Source organism: Callionymus lyra, chromosome 18 (genome assembly GCF_982586985.1).
Source record: "Callionymus lyra chromosome 18, fCalLyr1.hap1.1, whole genome shotgun sequence".
Lineage (NCBI taxonomy): Eukaryota > Metazoa > Chordata > Actinopteri > Syngnathiformes > Callionymidae > Callionymus > Callionymus lyra.
In genome coordinates this window covers 13159230-13184488 of record NC_141835.1, presented here as the reverse complement: position 1 = coordinate 13184488, position 25259 = coordinate 13159230, and the positions used below count along the sequence as shown (strand labels likewise).

At 39.6% G+C, this 25259-nt stretch overlaps 1 protein-coding gene across 1 annotated transcript; it reads left to right on the top strand.

Moving 5' to 3' along the window:
* Positions 1–5: 5 nt before the first annotated feature.
* Positions 6–25259, top strand: rps6ka5 (ribosomal protein S6 kinase A5). The gene is made up of 16 exons (XM_087780568.1): positions 6–332; positions 7297–7368; positions 7439–7657; positions 7721–7836; positions 7910–8011; positions 8082–8165; positions 8234–8337; positions 8395–8545; positions 9625–9786; positions 11953–12078; positions 14102–14235; positions 14312–14405; positions 16207–16377; positions 16461–16652; positions 20507–20830; positions 22109–25259. Exons 1-16 carry the CDS (start codon positions 263–265, stop codon positions 22430–22432), a joined length of 2445 nt encoding a protein of 814 aa, XP_087636694.1. The 5' UTR covers positions 6–262; the 3' UTR covers positions 22433–25259.

Genomic DNA, 25259 nt, shown 5'->3' with positions numbered 1-25259 from the left:
GTGTGTGTGTGAGAGCGCGCTGGCGGAGGCAAGTGGTTCCTCTGGGTTGTTTTTTTTTCTTCTTCTTCTGCTGGTGGTCGCAACATTCTGCCTCCATACGAGCCAAGTTTGATGACTGTGTTGGGGGGGGGGTTTCTCTCTGTATCGATGGACACCATTCTATCCATGTTAGCATCGAGCTCGCGCCTGCGGGGTGACTGCAACCTTGCCTAAAAAAAAAAAAAAACAAATACAAGAATCACCTTTTTTTTGGAGCCTGGAAATGCCGTCACCGATGGAGGGCTCGTCCCGAGATGAAGACCTGTTTACTGTGAAACTTGAGCTGAAACATGGTAAGTTTGACCCACTTATTATTAAACCTTTATTTATCTTTTTTTTATTTTCCAAACACACGTGTCAGGGGAGAAACTCACCAGCTGTCACTGTGTGGTTTGAAGGCATCTCGGATCAGATGTTTAAATATTTAAAAAAATAAATATCCACCTCTAGTACTGTTGAATTAACGTTACCTAACCATCTTCACTAGCTTAGTAACTGCTGTCAACCCGAGGTAGTAACTCAAGCTTAAGCTAATGCTAACTATTTATATAGTCGTGGCGTCTTTTTTTATTTTTTTTAAATGGCTTTAAATCTTTAAACGATTTGACAAATAATGTCGTAGAATATCCTACTGTATTCTGTGGAGGCAGCTGGGACTAGTTAGCTTAGCGTTAGCTCCTGAGCAATGTTAGATAATGTAAACATTGTTCTTCCCACTGAACTTGACGTGGTCCAGCTGGTGCTTCACTGTTTACAGGAGGCTTGAGTCGCATCTTTACACTCAGGAAAAGAGTGTCTTTAAAAGAGTGATGTGCTGGTGACTTTGTCATGGTTTTTGAGACAGTAGTAGGAGCTGGTTATTGCATGAGAAAAAGGATGGTCAGGTTACAGCTTGTCTGTCTCGCTGCTCCCCCTGTTACTGCCGAACCTAAATATGCAGTTTGTCTTGTTATTGCCTTTTCTTTTTCAAACCGCTTCTCAACTAGTGTCGCAAACCTCTGTTCAAACTCTTGAGTCATGAGTCTGGGAGGGAAACTGAGTAACTGTAGGCAAACATGACAATCATTTCTGGGTAGTTTTGAGAAAGTTTAATCTGATACATCAGATTAAATAATGTCAAACTCAGACTCTCTTGAGTAAAATGTAGTAAATGTTGTCCAAACATTAGCTTTAAAAGCTGCTGGAGTCCACTGTATCCTCTTGTCCTCAGTTGTAACTGCTTTCATTTGTTTACAAACCAAAATATGTCCAAACATCAGATTTAAAATCTGCTGGAGTCACTGTATCCTCTCCTCCTCAGTCGTAACTGCTTTCATTTTTTTACAAACGAAAATATGTCGAAACATCATCTTTAAAATCTGCTGGAGTCACTGTATCCTCTCATCCTGAGTCGTAACTGCTTTCATTTGAATTGAAACCAAAATATGTCCAAACATCAGCTTTAAAAGCTGCTGGTGTCACTGTATCCTCTCGTCGTCAGTCGTAACTGCTTTCATTTGTTTACAAACCAAAATATGTCCAAACATCAGCTTTAAAGCTGCTGGAGTCACTGTATCCTCTCGTCCTCAGTCGTAACTTCTTTCATTTGTTTTCAAACCAAAATATGTCCAAACATCAGCTTTAAGAGCTGCTGGAGTCACTGTATCCTCTCGTCCTCAGTCATCACTGATGTTCTGGTGATAAGTTTTCAATTTATCACTTTATAAAGTTGCATTGAAATCTGGGCGAACGAGAGGTTACGACAGTCCATAAGGACATAATAATGACTTCACTCCTCCTCCAGCCAGCTGTCATCATGCCCGCTTTGTTTATACAACGATTCCCTTTGAATTCAAACTTCCGGGATTGATGACGCGCTGTGACAAACTTTGACGTTTGACCGATCACAGCACAGTGGGCGTGGTTAAACAAGTTTTAATCTCCAGAAAATCAAAGTGTTTTCAGTGGGCGCAGATTAAAATCGTTTTCTGCCGTCAATATTTCAATGAAAAGATAGTTTTGTACAAACACACACAGTCACACATCTATTTAAGAGACACTTAAATCAACACATTAGTTGAACTTTGAGGTAAAGTTTTACATTAAGTTTGTGTGTGATGTCAATTAAAACTTGGCTAATAATTTGTTGACACCAATATTGCCTTTTCTTTTTCAAACCGCTTCTCAACTAGTGTCGCAAACCTCTGTTCAAACTCTTGAGTCATGAGTCTGGGAGGGAAACTGAGTAACTGTAGGCAAACATGACAATCATTTCTGGGTAGTTTTGAGAAAGTTTAATCTGATACATCAGATTAAATAATGTCAAACTCAGACTCTCTTGAGTAAAATGTAGTAAATGTTGTCCAAACATTAGCTTTAAAAGCTGCTGGAGTCCACTGTATCCTCTTGTCCTCAGTTGTAACTGCTTTCATTTGTTTACAAACCAAAATATGTCCAAACATCAGATTTAAAATCTGCTGGAGTCACTGTATCCTCTCCTCCTCAGTCGTAACTGCTTTCATTTTTTTACAAACGAAAATATGTCGAAACATCATCTTTAAAATCTGCTGGAGTCACTGTATCCTCTCATCCTGAGTCGTAACTGCTTTCATTTGAATTGAAACCAAAATATGTCCAAACATCAGCTTTAAAAGCTGCTGGTGTCACTGTATCCTCTCGTCGTCAGTCGTAACTGCTTTCATTTGTTTACAAACCAAAATATGTCCAAACATCAGCTTTAAAGCTGCTGGAGTCACTGTATCCTCTCGTCCTCAGTCGTAACTTCTTTCATTTGTTTTCAAACCAAAATATGTCCAAACATCAGCTTTAAGAGCTGCTGGAGTCACTGTATCCTCTCGTCCTCAGTCATCACTGATGTTCTGGTGATAAGTTTTCAATTTATCACTTTATAAAGTTGCATTGAAATCTGGGCGAACGAGAGGTTACGACAGTCCATAAGGACATAATAATGACTTCACTCCTCCTCCAGCCAGCTGTCATCATGCCCGCTTTGTTTATACAACGATTCCCTTTGAATTCAAACTTCCGGGATTGATGACGCGCTGTGACAAACTTTGACGTTTGACCGATCACAGCACAGTGGGCGTGGTTAAACAAGTTTTAATCTCCAGAAAATCAAAGTGTTTTCAGTGGGCGCAGATTAAAATCGTTTTCTGCCGTCAATATTTCAATGAAAAGATAGTTTTGTACAAACACACACAGTCACACATCTATTTAAGAGACACTTAAATCAACACATTAGTTGAACTTTGAGGTAAAGTTTTACATTAAGTTTGTGTGTGATGTCAATTAAAACTTGGCTAATAATTTGTTGACACCAATATTTAACCTGTTTCAACCCCCGTGGATCTGTTATGATGGTTAATATTAATTAAATCTACTTTATTTATGAAGACTTTCCTCTGGACTCAACCCCAGTTTTTCTGCTGACATCAAAGTCACTTGGTTTTACTTACATTTAATGAAATTTTTGTCACGTTTGTTCGTCAAAAAGTACCACCGTGCGTTTGAACGTGATCTAGAGGAAACTAAATTATCTTTATTTCATCTATTATTTGTGACTCAGTTTCCTGTCTTGATTCCGGTTGTGGTGCGACTTTAAAGTGCTGCTTCAACTGCAGTCTTTAAATCAACTTTGAATAAGAATAAAAGTGCTTTTAGTCACGGGCTGAACAAAATTGAAATGTAATGCCAGGAAGTGTGAGTCATATTGAAATATTGTCTTCTCATTTTTGGCGATTCAATTTATTTCAATCTTACTGTGTTTGTCCTAGATTTATCACAACAATTCAACATTTACTGTTCAAGTCTGTGTTGTCAAGAACCTGGTATAACATACGTTTGACGCTACATGTTCAACAATACAATATATAGTAATACTGCAGTAACAAGGATATATTTGTAGTATTGTCAAGTACTTGACTCTGGTGTTGCAGAATTTACAGACCACATGACTCTTGACGAAGTCGTAACTGCTTTTGTTTGTTTTGAAACCAAAATATGTCCAAACATCAGCTTTAAAAACTGCTGGAGTCACTGTATCCTCTCGTCCTCAGTCATAACTTCTTTTATTTGTTTTCAAACCAAAATATGTCCAAACACCAGCTTTAAAAGCTGCTGGACTCACTGTATCCTCTCGTCCTCAGTGGTAACTACTTTCATTTGTTTTCAAAACAAAATATGTCCAAACATCAGCTTTAAAAGCTGCTGAAGTCACTGTATCCTCTCGTCCTCAGTCGTTACTCCTTTCATTTGTTTTGAAACAAAAATATGTCCAAACTTAAGCTTTAAAAACTGCTGGAGTCACTGTATCCTCTCGTCCTCAGTTGTAACTACTTTCATTTGTTTTGAAACCAAAATATGTCCAAACATCAGCTTTAAAAGCTGCTGGAGTCACTGTATCCTCTCGTCCTCAGTCATCACCGATGTTCTGGAGCTGAGGTTTTTAGTTTTCTTTTAGTTTTTAAATAATGTAGTTTATTCTGTATGATGTACGTTATAGTATAATAACAATGTGTTTTCATTTGTATCGAAACAAAGCGCATCATAAACATTTATTGTTGGTCATTAGCTTTGAAAGAGTTGATTTGTACATGTAAGTTTTATTGTTCTATATCTTCCACTGATTCTTTCATCAGTAACAGTGGAAAATAGCGCCACCTAGAATATCTTGCTGATAAAGATGTTGAGATCACTGGTGTGGACACCTCTGTCGTTCTATTAATAAACAAATCAAAGTTAGCGCGACCCTTACACGACCTACGACCTTTAAACGTGGAGGTTTCTCGGAAGTAACGGAGCAGAAATCGTGGTCTCCGTGTTTTCGGTGTCACCGGAGACGAGTGGAAGGAAGCGACGCTTTTAATTTGCTCCTATTTTCAGCCGCGAGACAGAAGGACACGCGTGTTCAGTACGATGGACACGCGTGTCTTAAGAGCTGCTGCTTATCTCTGCTGCACCGTGAGAGACTCTGATCTCACGCCAGGAGACACTGACGTGCAGTCGTCGTCATAAATACATGTATAAATACGTATTAATATGTATAAATAAATGTTTGGATGAATATCAATATGTAAAAATGTCAAAAAAAATAAAAAAAGACTTCTGATTTAATTTTTGTCAAGGAATGGAGCTATTTTACATATAAATACACATTTAGTCATGTATTTATACATATTTACATTTTGTCTTCTGTTTATTAAGGTAATTATACATATATACATTTTGTCTTCTGTTTATTTAGGTATTTATACATGTATACATTTTGTCTTCTGTTATTTAGGTATTTATACATATATACAATTTGTCTTCTGTTTATTAAGGTATTTATACATATATACATTTTGTCTTCTGTTTATTTAGGTATTTATACATGTATACATTTTGTCTTCTGTTTATTTAGGTATTTATACATTTTGACATTTCGTTGTCTGGATGAAAATAAAGTGTCCATAAATTGACATCACATTTTATACATGTATTTATACATGTATACATTCTGTCTTCTATTTATTTAGGTATTTATACATGTATACATTTTTCCTCTGTTTATTTAGGTATTTATACATGTATACATTTTGTGTTCTATTTATTTAGGTATTTATACATATATACATTTTGTCTTCTGTTTATTTAGGTATTTATACATGTATACATTTTGTGTTCTATTTATTTAGGTATTTATACATAGAACTAAAAAAATAAACTCCATCCAGTCAGAATACTTTCATTTTTTTAATAATAATAGAAAAAAAACAACACATTTCAAAATACAAAATGATTAAATTATATTATTCAATAAAAACAAATGTAAGCCTTCAATACAGAAACCCTTGAATTCAATGATTAAATATAATTCAATACTTAAAAAAAAAAAAAATGAAAGTTACAACCAAATATACTGTAGGCCTCCACCTTGTTGCACTCGTTGAACAGTGTTATTCATGGTTATAACAAGAGCATCTGTCGATGATTTGAGTCTATATTCGTGCGACAACTTAAAAAAAGGTTATTTTTAAACGATCAAATATAAGAATAAAGGCTCAGACTCATCACTCTGACACTGTCTTTGTATTCACTCTATAGTTCTCTGAGAGTTTTTCATTGTGGCTCTTAAAAACACCATCACTGTCACTCACGTCTGGACATAAATGTTCTCTTCCCACTGTCACCAGGACAGGAAGGCAACAGTAGCACATGGTTGTTGGTTCTAATCTTCTTGTTTCAGCTCAAACACTTGTGTTCAGTGCAACACAGTCACTTGTGAACCAACACGTGAGATAGAAATCAATCCTGTCGTCAAGATTCAAACACAAACATGTGATCCATGATGTTTTTCAATGGAAACTCAATGATTGGTTGATGTTTGTTTGGTTTCATGTTTAGTTTGAGATAAAACTTCAGATCTTGACATATTGTCTTTCTTCGATATCATGTCTATCTTGCATTTCTTAGCTTTTTATTCATCCTGTCTTTCTTTTCTAGAGCTGTCTTCATCTAGAGCGATTTTCTTTTGTTACTCGACTATTTTGTCTTTCTTGTCCGTCTTGTATTTCTTGACCATCTTATCTTTCTTGACCATTTTTTCTTTCTTGTCTATCTCATCCTTTTTGTCTATCTTGTCTTTCATGACTATTTGGTCTATCTTGTCTTTCTTGACTATCTTGTCTTTCTTGACTATCTTGTCTTTCTTGTCTATCTTGTCTTTCTTGACTATTTTGTCTGTCTTGTCTTTCTTGACTATCTTGTCTTTCTTGACTATCTTGTCTTTCTTGTCTATCTTGTCTTTCTTGACTATTTTGTCTGTCTTGTCTTTCTTGACTATCTTGACTATTTTGTCTATCTTGTCTTTCTTGACTATCTTGTCTTTCTTGACTATCTTGACTATTTTGTCTATCTTGTCTTTCTTGACTATCTTGTCTTTCTTGACTATCTTGTCTTTCTTGTCTATCTTGTCTTTCTTGACTATTTTGTCTGTCTTGTCTTTCTTGTCCGTCTTGAAATATTGTTTTTCTTGACTATCTTGTCTTTCTTGTCTATCTTGTTTTTCTTTACTCTCCTGTATTTCTTGACTATCTTGTCTTTCTTGTCTATCTTGTTTTTCTTTACTCTTGTATTTCTCGACTATCTTTTCTTTTTTGACAATCTTGTCTTTCTTGACCATCTTGTTTATCTTGTCTTTCTTGTCTATCTTGTCTTTCTCGACTATCTTTTGTTTCCGTTTTTTTCGATTATATTTCTCTATGTTTTCTGTTGCAGCAAACCTGACGGGCCACGTGGAAAGAGTGGGCATTGAAAACTTTGAGCTCCTCAAAGTTCTGGGCACCGGAGGTGAGAACAAGTCGACGGCCGACACTCGTTAACGTTTCAGTTCCGTTGATCTTCGTCTGCCTCCCGACAGCGTACGGAAAAGTCTTCCTGGTTCGAAAGGTGAGCGGACACGACGCGGGGAAGCTGTACGCCATGAAGGTCCTGAAGAAGGCCACCATCGTCCAGAAGGCCAAAACAGCCGAGCACACGCGGACGGAACGTCAAGTGCTGGAGCACATCCGGCAGTCGCCGTTCCTGGTCACGCTTCACTACGCCTTCCAGACCGACACCAAGTTACACCTTATCCTCGGTTCGTGTCGCGACTCCATCCGTTTACGACGTCGACGATAACGTCGTCTTCTTCTCGTCTTAGATTACGTGAACGGAGGAGAACTTTTCACACACCTGGTGCAGAGAGTTCGCTTCAAGGAGCAGGAAGTGGCGCTTTACAGCGGAGAGATCGTGTCGGCGCTCGAGCATCTACACGAGGTGACCCCCGGATGACCTCCAGATGACCTCTCTGTTCTTTCACAATGTCTTTTTGACCGATTTCTTGTTTCAGTTGGGGATTGTTTACCGGGACCTGAAGCTAGAGAACATTCTGCTCGATTCAAGCGGTCACATCGTCCTCACAGACTTTGGACTCAGTAAAGAATTCGACCAGGTAAGACCTCGACAGCTCAAGTTGACCCCATAGACGAAGTCGTTCTCATGAGTTTGGCCCCTGCTGACAGGTGGAGAGGGCCTTCTCGGTGTGCGGGACGATCGAGTACATGGCTCCAGAGATCGTGGAAGGAGGAGAGTCCGGGCACGACAAGGTCGACCTTCGCTCCCCCTCACGGTGTCGTCCAGAAAGTGGACTCACGGGTTCTGTGTCGTCCTCCAGGCCGTGGACTGGTGGAGTCTGGGCGTCTTGATGTACGAGCTCCTGACCGGGGGGTCGCCCTTCACCGTCGACGGGGACGAGAACTCGCACACCGACATCGCCAGGTCCGGACTCTTAACTGGCTTCACGTCGTCCCCGTTGACACGTCTCTGTTCCCGCAGGAGGATCTTGAAAAGGGACCCGCCTTTCCCCAAAGACATGAGCCCGCTGGCCAAAGACCTCATTCAGAGACTGCTCATCAAAAACCCAAAGAAGCGTCTGGGTTCTGGTGTGGACGGAGCTGAGAACGTCAAGAATCATCCTTTTTATCAGGTGCGTTTTTATCCTTGTTCAAATGAATTTATTACCATATGTTTTAGAGGAGTAATACTACGAGTTACTGTGAAGCCTTGAGGAGTAATACTACAAATCACTGTGAAGCCTCGAGGAGTAATACTACAATTTACTGTGAAGCCTCAAGGGGTAATACTACAAATTACTGTGAAGCCTCGAGGAGTAATACTACGAATTACTGTGAAGCCTCGAGGAGTAATACTACAAATTACTGTGAAGCCTCGGGGAGTAATGTTAACAATCCTCAAGTGTAATACTTTCAAGCCTCGAGGAGAAATACTACAAAGCCCAGAAGATTAATACCTCAAAGCCTCGCAGACTATTAATACGAATCCCAGAAGAGTAATTCTACGCAGCTTTGAGGAATAATACTACGAAGCCTCAAGGAGTAATACTACGAAACCTCGAGGAGTAATATTATGAATTTTCGAAGAGTAATACTACAAAGCCTTGAGGATTAATACTTCAAAGGCTTGAGGAGTAATAATACGAATCCCAGAAGATTAATACTACGAAGCCTCGAAGTTTAATACTACGATGCCTCGAGGTGTAATACTACGAAGCCTCGCGGAGTAATACAATGAATACTTGAGGAGTAATACTATGAATACTTGAGGAGTAATTCTAAGAAGCCTCGAGGAGTAATACTACGAAGGGGTAATACTTTAAAGCCTCAAGGAGTAATACTTCAAAACCTCAAAGGATAATACTATGAAGTCGAGAGGAGTAATACTACAGAGCCAGGAGAAGTGATACTACGGAGCCCTGAGGAGTAATACTACGGAGCCCAGAGAAGAAATACTACTAAGCTTCAAGGAGTAATACTATGATCCTCTCAGGGTAATACTATAAGGCCCCGAGGAGTAAAACTATGGATTCTCGCGGAGTATTACGACTGTAAACAAATTAAGGTTAATGTTCATGTTGGTGACTGAAGTGTTTAAGTGTTTAAGATGAGGAACAGAGATGATGGACGTCAACAACAAGTGTAGAACTGGAAGAAAACACTTCAAACAATATGAACCAGACTCGCTGTTCAAGATACATTTTTGTTTCAGAAAATCAACTGGGAGGACCTGGCAGCTAAGAAGGTTCCTGCTCCGTTCAAGCCCGTGATCCGGGACGAGCTGGACGTCAGCAACTTCGCCGAGGAGTTCACCGAGATGGACCCGACCTACTCGCCCGCAGCCCTCCCTCAAAACTGTGATCGCATCTTCCAGGTATCGTCTTCCTCCTCCTCTTCCTCCTCCTCTTCCTCCTCCTCCTCCTCCTCCGCACACACTGTGTCTCCGGCGTCTGCCGGCGTCGAGGAATGTTGACACAGAAATGAATTCCTGCATGACATACTTCTTCTGAGGCTATATTTGAGGCTCTCCAGAGCCGTTGAAGTGAAGTTGTGGAAGTCAACACTGCGCGCATCGCCATTCAAACCCCGAGCAAAGAGGCTTTCATCGGCGTAATTGCTGCCACATGCCGCCGCCATTGAAGCCGCAGATGTGAATGACTATTTTAGACGTGGCTTTGAACCCACGGCGCGGCCCACAAGTCGCTCGACGTTTCGCTCGCGTCTGATGTGTTCGCGCAAAGCCTCTGATTGCCTGCAGGGGGATGCTTGAGCCCGGCTCGGATCAATAGATCCATTAACGGGCTTCTTTGGCGGGATAAAAGGTGACACTTGGAGAGCGTCACCAACTCCCGTCTCGGTGACGCCTCCGCGCTTTGATTGCCGTCTTCATCTCGTTTTTTTTCTTTTCTCCCCGCGCTCTCAGCTGCCGCTCACTCTGAAATTTTGGGGGCGCTCTTTATAATTTGCGAGACTAGCAATCTTCTTGGATAACGACAGCAATCCTGGTTTTTTAAAAACCCTGCTCTCGCCCCCCGCCCCCCCACCCCCGCCACGCCTCACACAAGCAAAATGAAAATGACATTAAGAGACGCCAAGAAGTCATTCTGCGGCAAAATATTCAAGCCTGGCAATTTGGGGACTTTTCAATTCCGGATCCTTCCGTCCATCCACGCGACGGCGCACACATCTGCGCCCGCGATGCCCACAGCTGGGCGTCGCGGGCGACTCACAATGGAACAGCTGGACAGTCTGTCAGTCACAGAAGTACCGGAGCTGTCGGACCGCCAGCTTTTTTTTATAAGACGCCGTGCTGTTGATGAGGATTTTTTAAATACGCCGAAGCATGGACCGAAGCGTCACCATCTGTGTGTAAAAAATAATAGAATAGAAAATTAAAAACACAAACGTTTTATTTCCTATAAATTAAATTAAATAAAACGTTATTGTTTGAATCTACCACCTCGTTTCTGGGTCAAGTTGACCCGAACGCCTGAAAACGAATGTGTATGTGGTATCCCTTGTGTTATCTCTGGGTCAAGTTGACCCGAAGACCTTAAAAATGTGTTTGTGGTATCCCTTGTGTTATCTCTTGGTTAAGTTGACCCGAAGGCCTGATGATGATTGTGTTTGTGGTATCCCTTGTGTTGTGTCTTGGTCAAGGTGAACAACCAATTGTTTTTGGGCCTTCGGGTCACCTTGACCCAGAGATAACACAAGGGTTAATAGATTAAATGTTAATTAATATTTATTTTAATTGTGTTTTCCGAACATTTTAGAAGAAAAAGGGCCTTTTTTTTTCTCACAAAGACAGAAAAAAAAGAGGTCTAATGAATGTATTTAGACATCATTATATCTATTTGAGGTATCACGCACGATACAGGGTCAACAAGACGATATATAGTAATATTGTAGTAACAAGGATATATTTTTAGTATTGTCGAGTACTTGACTCTGGTGTTGCAGAATTTACAGACCACATGACTCTTGACGAAGTTGTAACTGCTTTCATTTGTTTTCAAACCAAAATATGTCCAAACATCAGCTTTAAAAGCTGCTGGAGTCACCGTATCCTCTCGTCCTCAGTTGTTACTTCTTTCATTTGTTTTTAAACAAAAATATGTCCAAACATCAGTTATAAAAGCTGCTGGTGTCACTGTATCCTCTCATACTCAGTTGCAACTGCTTTCATTTGTTATCAAACCAAAATATGAACAAACATCAGCTTTAAAAGCTGCTGGAGTTACTGTATCCTCTAGTCCTCAGTTGTAACTTCTTTAATTTGTTTTGAAACCAAAATGTGTCCAAACATAAGCCTCAAAAGCTGCTGGAGTCACTGTATCCTCTCGTCCTCAGTCATCACTGGGATCTCGCAGGATTTCATTGCACCTTTAGCTGCGACAACATAAAGTTAATTTTGATACTTCGGTGACGTTATTGTTGGTCTTCGTCGCTGCTGGACAGACACGGACCAACAGTTTCAAGAGTCTTTTGTCTCTGGACCGTGTCCCAGTTCCTGCTCAATGCATGTCTCTGTGCTCAGGGCTACTCCTTCATGGCCCCCTCCATCCTGTTCAAGAGGAATGTGGTGATGGACGACCCGGTTCAGCTGTGCGGAGGTTCCGAGAGGCCCGGCTCAGCTGCAGTGGCCCGGAGTGCCATGATGAGGGTGAGATGAAGGATCCTCCTAAACACACTTAAGCTAATGTGCTGCAGTACCTCATGCTTTTATCTTCACTTTACCCACAATTCATCTGGCTCTTCCTGACAAACATCCCCTTAGGTGTCCCATGTAAAGATGAACTTCATAAAAGTGGACTTTTGTCAATAGAAAAACACTAAATTGAATATAAACATGTGAATTCTGCTGTAAATCTACATTTTAATTTGCGTGTTATTATTTATTATAATTGTTTTTAGTAATATTTTCTTTTTTACTATTGAAAAACAGTAACAATATAACATAAAAATGGCAGATAATTATTTTAATGTAATACAATTGCTCCTAATCTCAACCAAGAACAATTTACTCAATTCATTTTATTGTTAAAAGTATGTTTTTATTAGACACACTTAATGCTGTACAGTATCTTAGTATTTATAACATTCATGGTATTAGTACTATGAAGCCTGGAGGACTAATACTTCAAATCCTTGTGGAGTAATACCACGAGGCCTGGAGGACTAATACTTAAAATCCTCTTGGAGTAATACTATGAAGCCTGGAGGACTAATACTTCAAATCCTTGTGGAGTAATACTATGAAGCCTGGAGGAGTAATACTTCAAATCCTCTTGGAGAAATACTATGAAGCATGGAGGACTAATACTTCAAATCCTCTTGGATAATACTATGAAGCCTGGAGGACTAATACTTCAAATCCTCATGGAATAATACTATGAAGCCTGGAGTACTAATACTTCAAATCCTTGTGGAGTAATACCATAAAGCCTGGAGGAATATTACTTCAAATCCTCTTGGAGTAATACTATGAAGCCTGGAGAAGTAATACTTCAAATCCTCTTGGAGTAATACTATGAAGCCTGGAGGAGTAATACTTCAAATCCTCGTGAAGTAATACTATGAAGCCTGGAGGACTGATACTTCAAAGCCTCGTGGAGTAATACTATGAAGCCTGGAGGACTGATACCTCATATCCTCGTGGAGTAATACTATGAAGCCTGGAGGACTAATACTTCAAATCCTCGTCGAGTAGTACTATGAAGCCTGGAGGACTAATACTTCAAATCCTTGTGGAGTAATACTATGAAGCCTGGTGGACCAATACTTCAAATCCCTGTGGAGTAATACTGTGAAGCCCGGAGGACTAATACTTTAAATCCTCGTGGAGTAATACCGTGAAGCCTGGAGGACTGATACTTCAAATCCTCTTGGAGTAATACTATGAAGCCTGGAGGACTGATACTTCAAATCCTTGTGGAGTAATACTATGAAGCCTAGAGGACTGATACTTCAGATCCTCCTGGAGTAATACTATGAAGCCTGGAGGACTAATATTTCAAATCCTCATGGAGTAATACTATGATGCCTGGAGGAGTAATACTTCAGGTCCTTGTCGAGTAATACTATGAAGCCTGGAGGAGTAATACTTCAGATCCTCGTGGAGTAATACTATGAAGCCTGGAGGACTAATACTTCATATCCTCGTGGAGTAATACTAATAAGCCTGGAGGACTAATACTTCAGATCCTCTTGGAGTAATACTATGAAGCCTGGAGGACTAATACTTCAGATCCTCGTGGAGTAATCTTATTTTACCAAGAACAATGTCCTCAATTATTAATGTATTATTATTAATTAAAGTGTTTAACAAATATTAAAACAAATAAAAAAACATAAATAATAATGATTTTTGCCCATCCCACAGCTTTACGATATCCTGGCAATTTCAAAGGTTTCTTAAAGTAACAGTCGAACCCTTGCAGGAGCCAAGGTCTCAAGCAGGTCACAGAAATTGACATTATTTATTTGCTTTTTTTCCCCCTCTTTCGTTTAACTATATTCTTATAATTCAAAACACACCAGAGAAGTTTAATTTAAAGCAGTAAATACTAAACAAATGTTGATGTAAAGGACAATATTCATGGAGTTTAAGATCAAAATGTCTCTGAAACATGATCGTGATCCCAGTGAGACGATCTCCTCTTGACGGTCTTCAACTCCACACCCAGGACTCGCCCTTCTACGTGAGCTACGAGATGGACCTGAAGGACAGCGCTCTGGGCGAGGGCAGCTTCTCCATCTGCAGGAGGTGTACGCACAAGAAGAGCGGGCAGAAGTTCGCCGTCAAGATCGTCAGCAAGAGGTCGGAGAGCGCGCTCACTTCCCTCGGTCTTGACCCCATGACCTTTGACCCAACGCTCGCTCGTGTTCCCCGGCAGGATGGAGGCTCAGACCCAGCGTGAGATCGCGGCGGTGAAACTGTGCGACGGCCACCCCAACATCGTCAAGCTTCACGAGATCTACCACGACCAGGTAGGTCCTCGTCGCTCCGGTCCCGGGATCTCGTGGTCAGGAGCCCTTGAGCAAGGATTGTTTCTGGTGTCGAACATGTTTAACCTGCAGACGCTCGTGTGTCTCCGCTTCGTAAAAGCAGGAGCTTCTGTTCAGAGACGTGTGGGTCAGAGCCTGAACTCGGCTACGGATGAGTTCAATGAGAGGGACTGAGACCGGGAGAGAATTTATACTTTGAAGAGTGATATGTTGTGTTTGCTTTATTGTTATTTTTTCACAGTTGATGCATCGGAAATGGAATAAAATATCAGTATTTCAAGACAAAATAATATAAATCATAGATCTTTATCATAACTTGTATGTGTGTTTATATACGTGTGTGTGACTGTATGTGTTTATACGTATATACGTGTGTTTGTGAGTGCGTTTTTATATGTGCGTGTATATATGTCTGTTTATGTGTGTTTGTATATATATATATGTGTGTGTGTGTATATATGATATGGGAGTGTATTTGTTTATATGTGTATATATATATGTGTTTATTTATTCGGTGTGTGTATATATATATATGATATGGGTGTGTATTTGTTTATATGTGTGTATTTGGTTTATTTATATGTGTGTGTGTGTATATGTGTGTATATGTATATATGATATGGGTGTGTATTTTTTTATATGTGCGTGTATATATGTGTCTGTTTATGTGTGTTTGTATATATATGTGTGTGTGTGTGTGGATGTATTTGTGTGGATGTGTTTGTGTGTATATGTGTATATATGATATGGGAGTGTATTTGTTTATATGTGTGTATATATGTGTTTATTTATACGTGTGTGTGTGTGTATGTGTGTATATATATGAGTGTGTATTTTTTAGAATTGTATGTATATGTGTGTGTGTATGTGCGTGTATATATATGATGTGTGTGTGTGTGTATTTGTTTATATACATGTGTTTATATGTGTGCATGTATATTTTGAAAACAAAAACACACAACAGAAACATCATTGCAGCTACAGTGATGAGTTCAATGAGTGGGAGTGAGACGAAGAGAGGCAGATGTTAGAAAGCATGTTCGACGCCTGATTTGTGTTGTTTCTTGTTTGTTTCTTTCTCTGCAAAGCTAAAACAAACATCTTTCTTACAGAAATATAAAAATACATTTTCAAAGAACACAGGAGCTTCTTTGACCCAGTTACAATAATAGAACATGGAATCAAACGACAACAACAGAACCTCTTGATACATGAGTCATTGAATTTCTTTAACAAAATGTTCACAACGGAAATATCGCTTAATGCATGCGGTTACAGTGATGAGTTTAATGAGAGGGAGTGAGACAAAGAGGTGTTGGAAATCATGTTTCTGAAGTGATTTGCGGTGGTAAAAACTCAATAATATAGAAATGTTGAAAAATCTTATTTCAGAACATAATATCAAACAAAAACAAACAGAGAACCTATTACAAGAAAATGAACCAAAACACACAGAAACCATGAAAAAAAAAACAAGCTATAAAAGTTTATTTATATTGATTTATAGAAATAGCATCAGTGTTAATTTTTAACCAAAATTCAGATTAAAAAAATAAAATAAAAAAGCAAATATATCAATAAATTCAATAAAAATATTTAAAAAAAATAGTTGCATCAGGTTAAATAGTTGGAAAAATTCGAATTTTTGCGTCTTTTTTCCATTTAAACTGTTCCTCCATTGTGGAAAAGAAAGGTAGTAATAATAGAGAATCTATCACTATAAACACTTCCATGAATGAACCCGAGCGACCTGGTTTAAGTCCAGATGAACATGTTTGTCCAGCTCCACACGTACCTGGTCCTGGAGCTGCTGGGCGGAGGAGAGCTGCTGGAGAGGATCAGGAGGAAGCAGCACTTCAGCGAAACCGAGGCCAGTCGCATCATGCGCAAGCTGGTGTCGGCCGTCAGTCACATGCACGACGTGGGAGTCGTGCACAGGGACCTGAAACCAGAGGTAAAAAAAACGACTTCAGTGTTTGACCCGAGCGGAGTCACATGATGAGGCAATGATTGTCGCTCTCGATCGCCTCCTCGCAGAACCTGCTCTTCACCGACGAGAGCGAGAACTCCGAGATCAAAATCATAGACTTCGGCTTCGCTCGCCTCAAACCGCCGGACAATCAGCTGCTGAAGACGCCGTGCTTCACACTGCAGTACGCCGCGCCGGAGATCCTCAAGTACGACGGCTACGACGAGTCCTGCGACCTCTGGAGTCTCGGGGTCATCCTGGTGAGTGAGAGGCGACGCGTGGATCCATCAGAAGGTTTTTTCACCTTTCAAACAAGCAGGTTTCAAGATAAGTGGATCTCTAGATGGAATTTCTACTCCAGCGCTGTAATAAAGTGCTGTTGCATTCTGGGAGTTTTTACCCAGAGCGATGTTTCCCACATTTAAGTCGAGAAAATCCATCTGAACGTATGATTCCTCTTTTTTAAAACTTACAATTAACATGAAAATATTGATGCCGTTTGTTCATTCTTGTGTTGCAATTAATCTTCCGGCCTCTAGATGGCAGCGGTCATTACATCCTCTGTAGCTAAATGAACAATTAATTCCCACATGATCCAGTTCGACGGTTGAGGACGAGAGGATATAGTTGACGGTAGCAGCTTTTAAAAGCTGATGATTTGGACATATTTTGGTTTCAAAACAAATGAAAGCAGTTACAACTGAGGACGAGAGGATACAGTGACTCCATCATCTTTAAAAGCTGATGTTAGGACATATTTTGGTTTGAAAACATATGAAAGCAGTTACAACTGTGGACGAGAGGATACAGTGACTCCAGCAGCTTTTAAAGCTATACAGATGCCAGTGTTTAACCGTTGACCCAAAAGCCTTGAAAACAAATGTGTTTGAGCTATCCCTTGTGTTGTCTTTGGGGCCCTTGGGTCACTTTGTCCCTGAGATAACGCAATATTTAAGATAAGAACGTTAGATGGACGTTCTATTACTGCCATAAACTATACAGAGACTTTCGGAGTAAATGTTGTTGATTTCGTTAAAATAGAATTAAGTGACTGGAGTTTTTTTTTTGTTTTTTTTGTTTGAAACACAGAAAATTCTGATTTAATTCTAAAAATTGGATCAAATTAATTATTTAAATCAGACGAACAATTTCTCTTTTGTAACTATACATTTTGTTCAGACCTCAAACTAAACGAAAGATTTTTGGCCAAATTGACCAACGTTAAACAAAATTATCAAATTATTCCACAGTTTAAATGTAATTATTTAATTTTATAAAGATTTTATTTAAACACCCTCAATAAAATAAATAATATAGACTTTCATCTAACCTGTCAATTAGCTATCTTTAAAAAAAAATAAATTATAAGGACAAAAATATTGAAGAATATATAATAATATAAAAAAATGGATCAGTTTCCTTGTTTGACACTGAACTCATGAGGCCGCATTTGGCCCCCAAGTCATACATTCTCAGGTGTGACAGCAGTCATGATATATGTATTTTGTTTTATTGTATTTATTTTGTTCGTTTTTAAATGCCACCAAGAAGTAGCTTTGTTACCTTAATAAGTCCAAAACTGATTCATGATTTTAGTTTAAGGGCTACTTTTAAATGTCCCATCTGGATCTAAGATGGTTTTGAAGGTTCCTTCTGTTAACTTGTATGGCCTCAGCGCGCTCACGTGCCAGGTTCAGTGAAGCAAAAAACTGTTTCCGGAAAATCTGTTCTTTAAAATTGATTTCAGGGTATTTGTCAATTTATGTGATGTAACCCCCTTGGCAGAGGTATGTGAGGTCTCGGTGCTTTATTTTTTTAGGTGATGAGTAGCTTTATATTGTTGTTAAATGAGTTGTTTTTTTAATATTTGGTGTTTGTGTGCAGCCGTATCTGATATTTATTCAGTTTAATCCGCCGTAATCTCCAACTGTCACTTTACAGAACGAGTTTTCCTAACGCGGAGCTGGTTCAGTGGCCGATTATAATAAGATGTTCCGTAAACAAGATTTCCTCAACTTAGTCAGTCGTCCTCGCTCAGAACACGTCTTTGCATGGTCGCCCCCTGGGGGTGAGTGGTGTGTGTGTGTGCATGTGTGTGTGTGTGTGTGGTCGTGATGAAATGTCTTCTGACAAACTGTGCACACAATGGCCTGGAAGCGAAGCGAGGGCACGGAAGAGACGGAGAAAGAGCGAGAGAGCGTTTTGTTTCTTCCACGCGAGACAGATGTGAACGGGTCAGAGTTAGATTGTGCAGCGAGTTGAGCTTTTTTTAGCATCAGAAGGAGCTGCTGGTGTGAAAGTAGCAGTCGATTCATATTTAAAAACATATACGTTTATATATATCCCTACGTTTGATTGAGTTAGAATCCCTTCATTTCCTTCTACACATCTTTAAAATACAAATATACATATTTTTTAAATGTAAAAACATGGATATATCTGCAGGAGTAAAGTAGATCATTTATGTGGTTATTTAAGTAAAGTGTAACCATCCCTTTAATTAAAGGGAAACAAAAATAATACAATGAATAATACACTTTATTTGTATTATTCATTCGTTCATTACGAGTAAATCGATGTGTAAATTTCTCGTGTCACTCTACACAAACTCTGACACGAACAAAAAACAAACATAATCGGAGAATACACATTATGTCATTGGGTTCGCAGAAGAGTGAGTGAGAGATTATAAATAGAGAGTAAAAGAGTGAGTGAGAGAGAGAGGGGAGGTGAGTGAGGTGGAGAGCGGGTGAGGTAGAGAGTGAACAGTGAGAGCACAAGAAAGCGAGCGAAAGAGAACGTGGAAGAGTTAACAGAAGGTAGAGAAAAAGAGTGAGAGAGAGAGTGACCATGAGTGAGCAAAAGAGTGTATAAGAGATAGTGAAAGAGTGAGTGCTGGAGAGAGCAAAGAGAGTCTGCGCCAGAGTGTTAAAGAACGAGTGAAAAAGTGTGCGTGGCTGCATAAGAGTGAGCGTGCAAAATAGTAAGTGTGGGATGGAGTGAATGGCGAGAGCAAAAGAGTGACTGCTGAGAGGGAGAACAAGACGGAGAGAGCGTGCAAAAGATTGAGTGAGGGAGAGGGTGAATAGGTGAGCGAAAGAGCGAGTTCAGAAGAGTTAAAGTGACGTGAAAGGAGTGAGCGTGACTTCAAAAGAGCGAGCATGCAAAAGAGTGAGACTTCAGAAGAGTGAGCATGCAAAAGGGTGAGTGCAGGAGAGGGTAAAATAGTGAGTGTGACTTTAATAGAGTGAGCGTGACCTCAAAAGAGCGAGCATGCAAAAGAGTGAGACTTCAGAAGAGTGAGTCAGAATAAGTGAGCACAAGGGAGGGTGAAAGAGTGAGTGAAAGAGTGATAATGTAAGAGAGTGAACTTCAATAGAGAGTGAGTGTGACTTCAGAAGAATGAGCATGAAAAAGGGTGAGTGCAGGAGAGGGTGAAAGAGTGAGACTTCAGAAGAGTGAGCATGCTAAAGAGTGAGTGAGGAAGAGTCAGAATAAGTGAGCACAAGGGAGAGTGAAAGAGTGAATGAAAGAGTGAGAATGTAAGAGAGTGAAAGATTGAACATAACTTCAATAGAGAGAGTGAAAGAGTGAGTGTGACTTTAAAAGAGTGAGTGTGACTTCAGAAGAATGAGCATGAAAAAGGGTGAGTGAGGGAGAGAATGGATAAGTGAGCACAAGGGAGAGTGAAAGAGTGAGTGAAAGAGAGTGAAAGATTGATCGTAACTTCAAAAGAGAGCGTGCAGGAGAGAGTGAAAGAGTGAGTGTGACTTTAAAAGAGCGAGTGAGACTTCAGAAGAGTGAGCATGCTAAAGAGTGAGTGAGGAATCTGAGTCAGAATAAGTGAGCACAAGGGAGAGTGAAAGAGTAAGCAAAAGAGTGAGAATTGAAGAGAGTGAAAGATTGATCATAACTTCAAAAGAGTGAGGGAGAGAGTGAAAGATTTTTTCATGTGCAAATGAATTTAGTGTCAAAATATAAAATTAAATATTGTTTATTTCCGTTTATATCTGATCATGAAGTCATGAAAACACTCTTTATTTCTCATAAACATCAACTTTTATATTCCGTTGGTGAGTTTCCCAAAGGTCGTGACCTCTCTCTCCTCCCACAGTACACCATGCTCTCCGGACAGGTTCCGTTCCAGCACCAGGAGAAGAGTCTGACCCACACCAGCGCCGAGGAGATCATGAGGAAGATCAAGCAGGGAGACTTCTCCTTCGAGGGCGAGGCCTGGAGGAACGTGTCCCAGCAGGCCAAGGACCTGATCCGAGAGCTGCTCACCGTAGACCCCAACAAGAGGATCAAGATGTGCGGCCTCAGATACAACGCTTGGCTGCAGGACGACAGCCAGCTCTCCTCGAACCCCCTCATGACCCCCGACATCCTGGGCTCCTCCACGGCCTCCGTGCACACCTACGTCAAAGCTACCTTTCATGTGAGTTTTGATTTACTGGCAAAATATCCTGAAATACACTCGATCACACCTTTACCTTCATCACTGATGCTTAAAGTAATATGAAGTACAAACTGTGTAGTTTACGTTTTGTTAGAATCAGAAACTTTTAGTACAACAACACAACAATCTCCTGTGTTGTAACCACAACAGTAAAGAATATAGAAATTAAATATTAGGAATAAAAAAAAGAGATTTATAAATGAAATACATGACCAGAAAATGGCATATTAATAAATAATAAATAATAAATAATAAATAATAAATAATAAATAATAAATAATAAATAATAAATAATAAGAAAAAACAAAACAAAGAAAAATACAAGTACAATAAAATTAAAAACATAAAATTATCCATTTTTTATATTATTATTATTGTTTTTACTATATTTCTTTTCTATTCATTACTATTACTATTTATTTTGATTCTATATTTACTTTTCTTCTCATTTTTCATCCATTAAAAATTTAATTTAATATAGTAAACTGGTTTAATTTGCTTTTCTTTCTTTAAAAAATACTTTTCATGAATATTTTTTCTCCCTTGTTTTTATTGAGTTATATCCAAAAGCAAAAAATAAAATGTATTATAATATAATATGAATTCATTCAGATCAAACTTTATTTTATAATAGTATTATAACAATATTTAAAAAAAATAGTAGGGTCGTAAACACAACATGGGATTAAGGTAACTCAACTTTTGTTTGCATTTATTAATTAATAAATGAATAAAATAAAAGTTTTCCTGAATGCATTTTTAAAAATCAAGGTAACAATTATTTCAGACAATAAAAAAAATATGTTTAATTTTTGTTATTGAAGTATTTGTTTCATCCCTAATAATAATAATAGTAATACAAATAGTAATAGTAATAATAAATATAATGATAATAATGTGTAGCTTGTTCTATGTGAATGTTTTTATATTCGCTCATCCGACGATGTATAAGTAAAATAAATTCATCAAAAAGTATTCAAATTAAATTTTCAAGTAAAGTCGATAAGCGGACAAATGTTTATTAGTTTCATCTGGATCCACAAGCATTTTGAAGGTTCTGTTGTTAACTTTTAATAATTTCTCCTGCATCTCGCCCCCTTGTGTTGTCTCACTCTAACTGCAATCATATGTATCCATGAGTTGTTAGTTGTTTTTTTTCCATGACACTTGAAAATGTAGCCTCCAAGAACACCTACCCTTCCTTTAACGGTGCTTAAGAATCTTGGTAAGTCGCTCACTCGTCTTCTGTCGCTCCAGGCGTTCAACAAGTGCAAGCGCGAGGGCTTCCGCCTGCAGACGGTGGACAAGGCTCCGCTGGCCAAGAGGAGGAAGATGAAGAAGACCAGCACCAGCACAGAGACTCGCAGCAGCTCCAGCGAGAGCACCCACTCCTCCTCGTCCTCCTCGCAGTCCCAGGGGGGGAAAACCTCCGCGGAGGGCGACGCCAACCCGCCGCCGCCGGCGCCCCCCGACGGCACCACCCCCCTGGCCACGCCCCTCACCACCCCCGTCAACACCCCACCGGTCGCCCTGGACCACCAACAAGTGCCGCCGGCCTTCGATTTCGCCGACGGGGTGTGAGGATCCCGAGGAAGTTCTGGACCGGCTTCCGACCCCCTTCGGGTCCCGTCGTTTGCATGGATGTCGCCTGAACGTCTCCAGCATGCAGTAGATGACCCCCCAACGCCCCCCCTCGCCCCCCTGTCTCCTCAGTATCTATCAGCTCTAGCAATAGACCAACCTTTCTTTCTTGCTGGCTTTCAATCAGGGACACGACGAGGACCAGGATCTTCCCCTAGTGAAAAGGGTGCCGTGGCCCCGGACCACTAACCCCCCCCCCTACCCCCCCGCCCTCCCATCAGTGCTTCTTCTTCGTCCGTCTAACTGTCGAGGACCTGTTTACATCCTGGAATCTTACTTAACTTCATTCAGAAGAATGGACTGTGTGTGTGTGTGAAGTGTGCGTCGCCGTTTGTGGGTCCACAGAAGTGGTATTTATATGTGAATTTTACAGTATTTAAGAGAAGCTGCAGTGAATATTATTAACTTATTTATGACTCACGGACTCTTCTTACGATGTTTTCCGTCGACCCCTGCTGGACGAGATTACGACCTTGAGTTGCCGGTTCGTGTGTGTGTGTGTGTGTCTGGGTGTGGTCGTTTTTTGTTGTTTTTTATACTGAAAGAGAAAAGAAAAGTGTGTTTTCGTTTCTCCTGCCCCCCCCCCCGAGGGACCCGAGTCAGAGGATCTATATTTAGACTTGACTACTACAAGACTGCCAACGTGCCACTGAGCCCGCCGTCACTCCGTTAAGCCAGACTTTAATTGTCTTATTATTACTACGAAACCAATTGGATCAAGGAAAATCCTTCCGTCCGGCCTGACGTCGGAAGTTTGGATTAAACGTGTGTAGGGAAGTGTTACAAACGTGTGGCTGATGCTTTCAAGGCAAATGTGCAATATATATATATATAAATATATATATATATTTACGATCTAGAGACTTTTCTGTGACTGACTGCTGGTTTTATGTCCCTTTAAGAAGCGGCTTCTTTAGCCGAGCCGACCCGAGAGCTCGTTTTATCTCATGTGCCAAACTTGCATCGAGTCAAAACCTCGAAACAGACGTTTTATAGGAGGTAGGGCTACATTAAAGCAGCACTACGTGAGATTGAAAAGGTTGTTTCCGGCTCCCCCCGGTGTCAGAAACGTGTAACTGCGGTGTTGCTCCTCCTTAGTGGGGCTGTGTATTGGCATTAATCTAGCGATACAATACATTGTGATAGTGTAGTAACAAGTATATATGTGTAGTATTGTCGAGTACTTGACTCTGGTGTTGCAGAATTTACAGACCACGTGACTCTTGACGAGTCACTGTATCCTCTCGTCCTCAGTTGTAACTGCTTTCATTTGTTTGCAAACTAAAATATGTCCAAACATCAGCTTTAAAAGCTGCTGGAGTCACTGTATCCTCTCGCCCTCAGTTGTAACTGCTTTCATTTGTTTGCAAACCAAAATATGTCCAAACATCAGCTTTAAAAGCTGCTGAACTCACTGTATCCTCTCACCCTTAGTTGTAACTGTTTTCATTTGTTTTCAAACCAAAATATGTCCAAACATCAACTTTAAAAGTTGCTGGAGTCACTGTATCCTCTCGTCCTGAGTTGTAACTGCTTTTATTTGTTTGCAAACTAAAATATGTCCAAACATCAGCTTTAAAACCTACTGAAATCACTGTATCCCCTCGTCCTCAGTTGTAACTTCTTTCATTTGTTTTGGAACCAAAATATGTCCAAACATCAGCATTAAAAGGTGTATCCTCTCGCCCTCAGTCATCGCCATTGTTCCTTTGGCTGCGGAGGGCGAAGCAACTGCTTGTGGACGAAGGTTGAATGGCAAAACAAAAATGAAAATATTTTCAATTTCATTTTACACCTTTAATTAAAAAAATAAAAGTGAACAGTAAAAGTAAAATAAGTTTTTAAGTCAAAATGGATACACTGGTGTTGAATGTCGATGGTTTCGTGTGGGAAAAAAAAGATCACGATATTTAAGTGTTTCGACATACTTTTGCACTTCTACTCCTAAGCCATGTTTTTTAGTGTTGGTTTCAAATTGTAGACAAAATGCTCTTATTTGGTCTTGATCTACATTCTTAGTAACTTTATAAACGTCGTAAAGCAGTTAGATTGCACAAGGGCAAGAAAAAGGTCAGTATATAAGATTATCGTGATCAGAAAAATTCAAAATTAAACCTCGACATTACACAAAATCGCAAAAAAGGAATAGGTTGAAATGTTACGTAGTGCTGCTTTAACCACAAAAAAAGGGAGTTCATAGATTCATCTTCTCGACTGTTTTGCTACATATTCTCTGATCATCTGATAAGACTGAACTAGTTTAGATTAAGCGCTTAACATATCGGACGCAACGCATAATTTTGAGACCAAACGGTAGATTAAAAAGTGGAACTATTTATATTTTAAAAAATAATCTTTGTGTACCGTAGGTTCGTCTTAATCTGATAGTTTGTTTCCGATGTGATGCATGTCAACACCAAAAGATTTAGAAAAAAAAACAAAAAACTGTAGTTTTATTTTTGTGTTTCTTGCAAGTACGTGTCGGTCTGTTTCCATGGTAATAGTCCCTAACATGTACAGGATTACAATGACTTTGTGAAGCTGCTTAGATTTTTTCTTTTTTTTTTCTTTTCCTTAATTCCTGCTCAATCAGGATTAAAAAAACCGATCTGGAGCACTGTGTGCATTCTAACACTCCGTCATCTTCCATCCTAGTGCACTCTGAATCTGAACCAAAGCATTCACTCTTTTCCAAGGTAGCTGCTCTGAGCTGCATGAGATCTTTTTTTCTTTTTCATGCAAAATATGCAAAATAAAACGCTTCAGA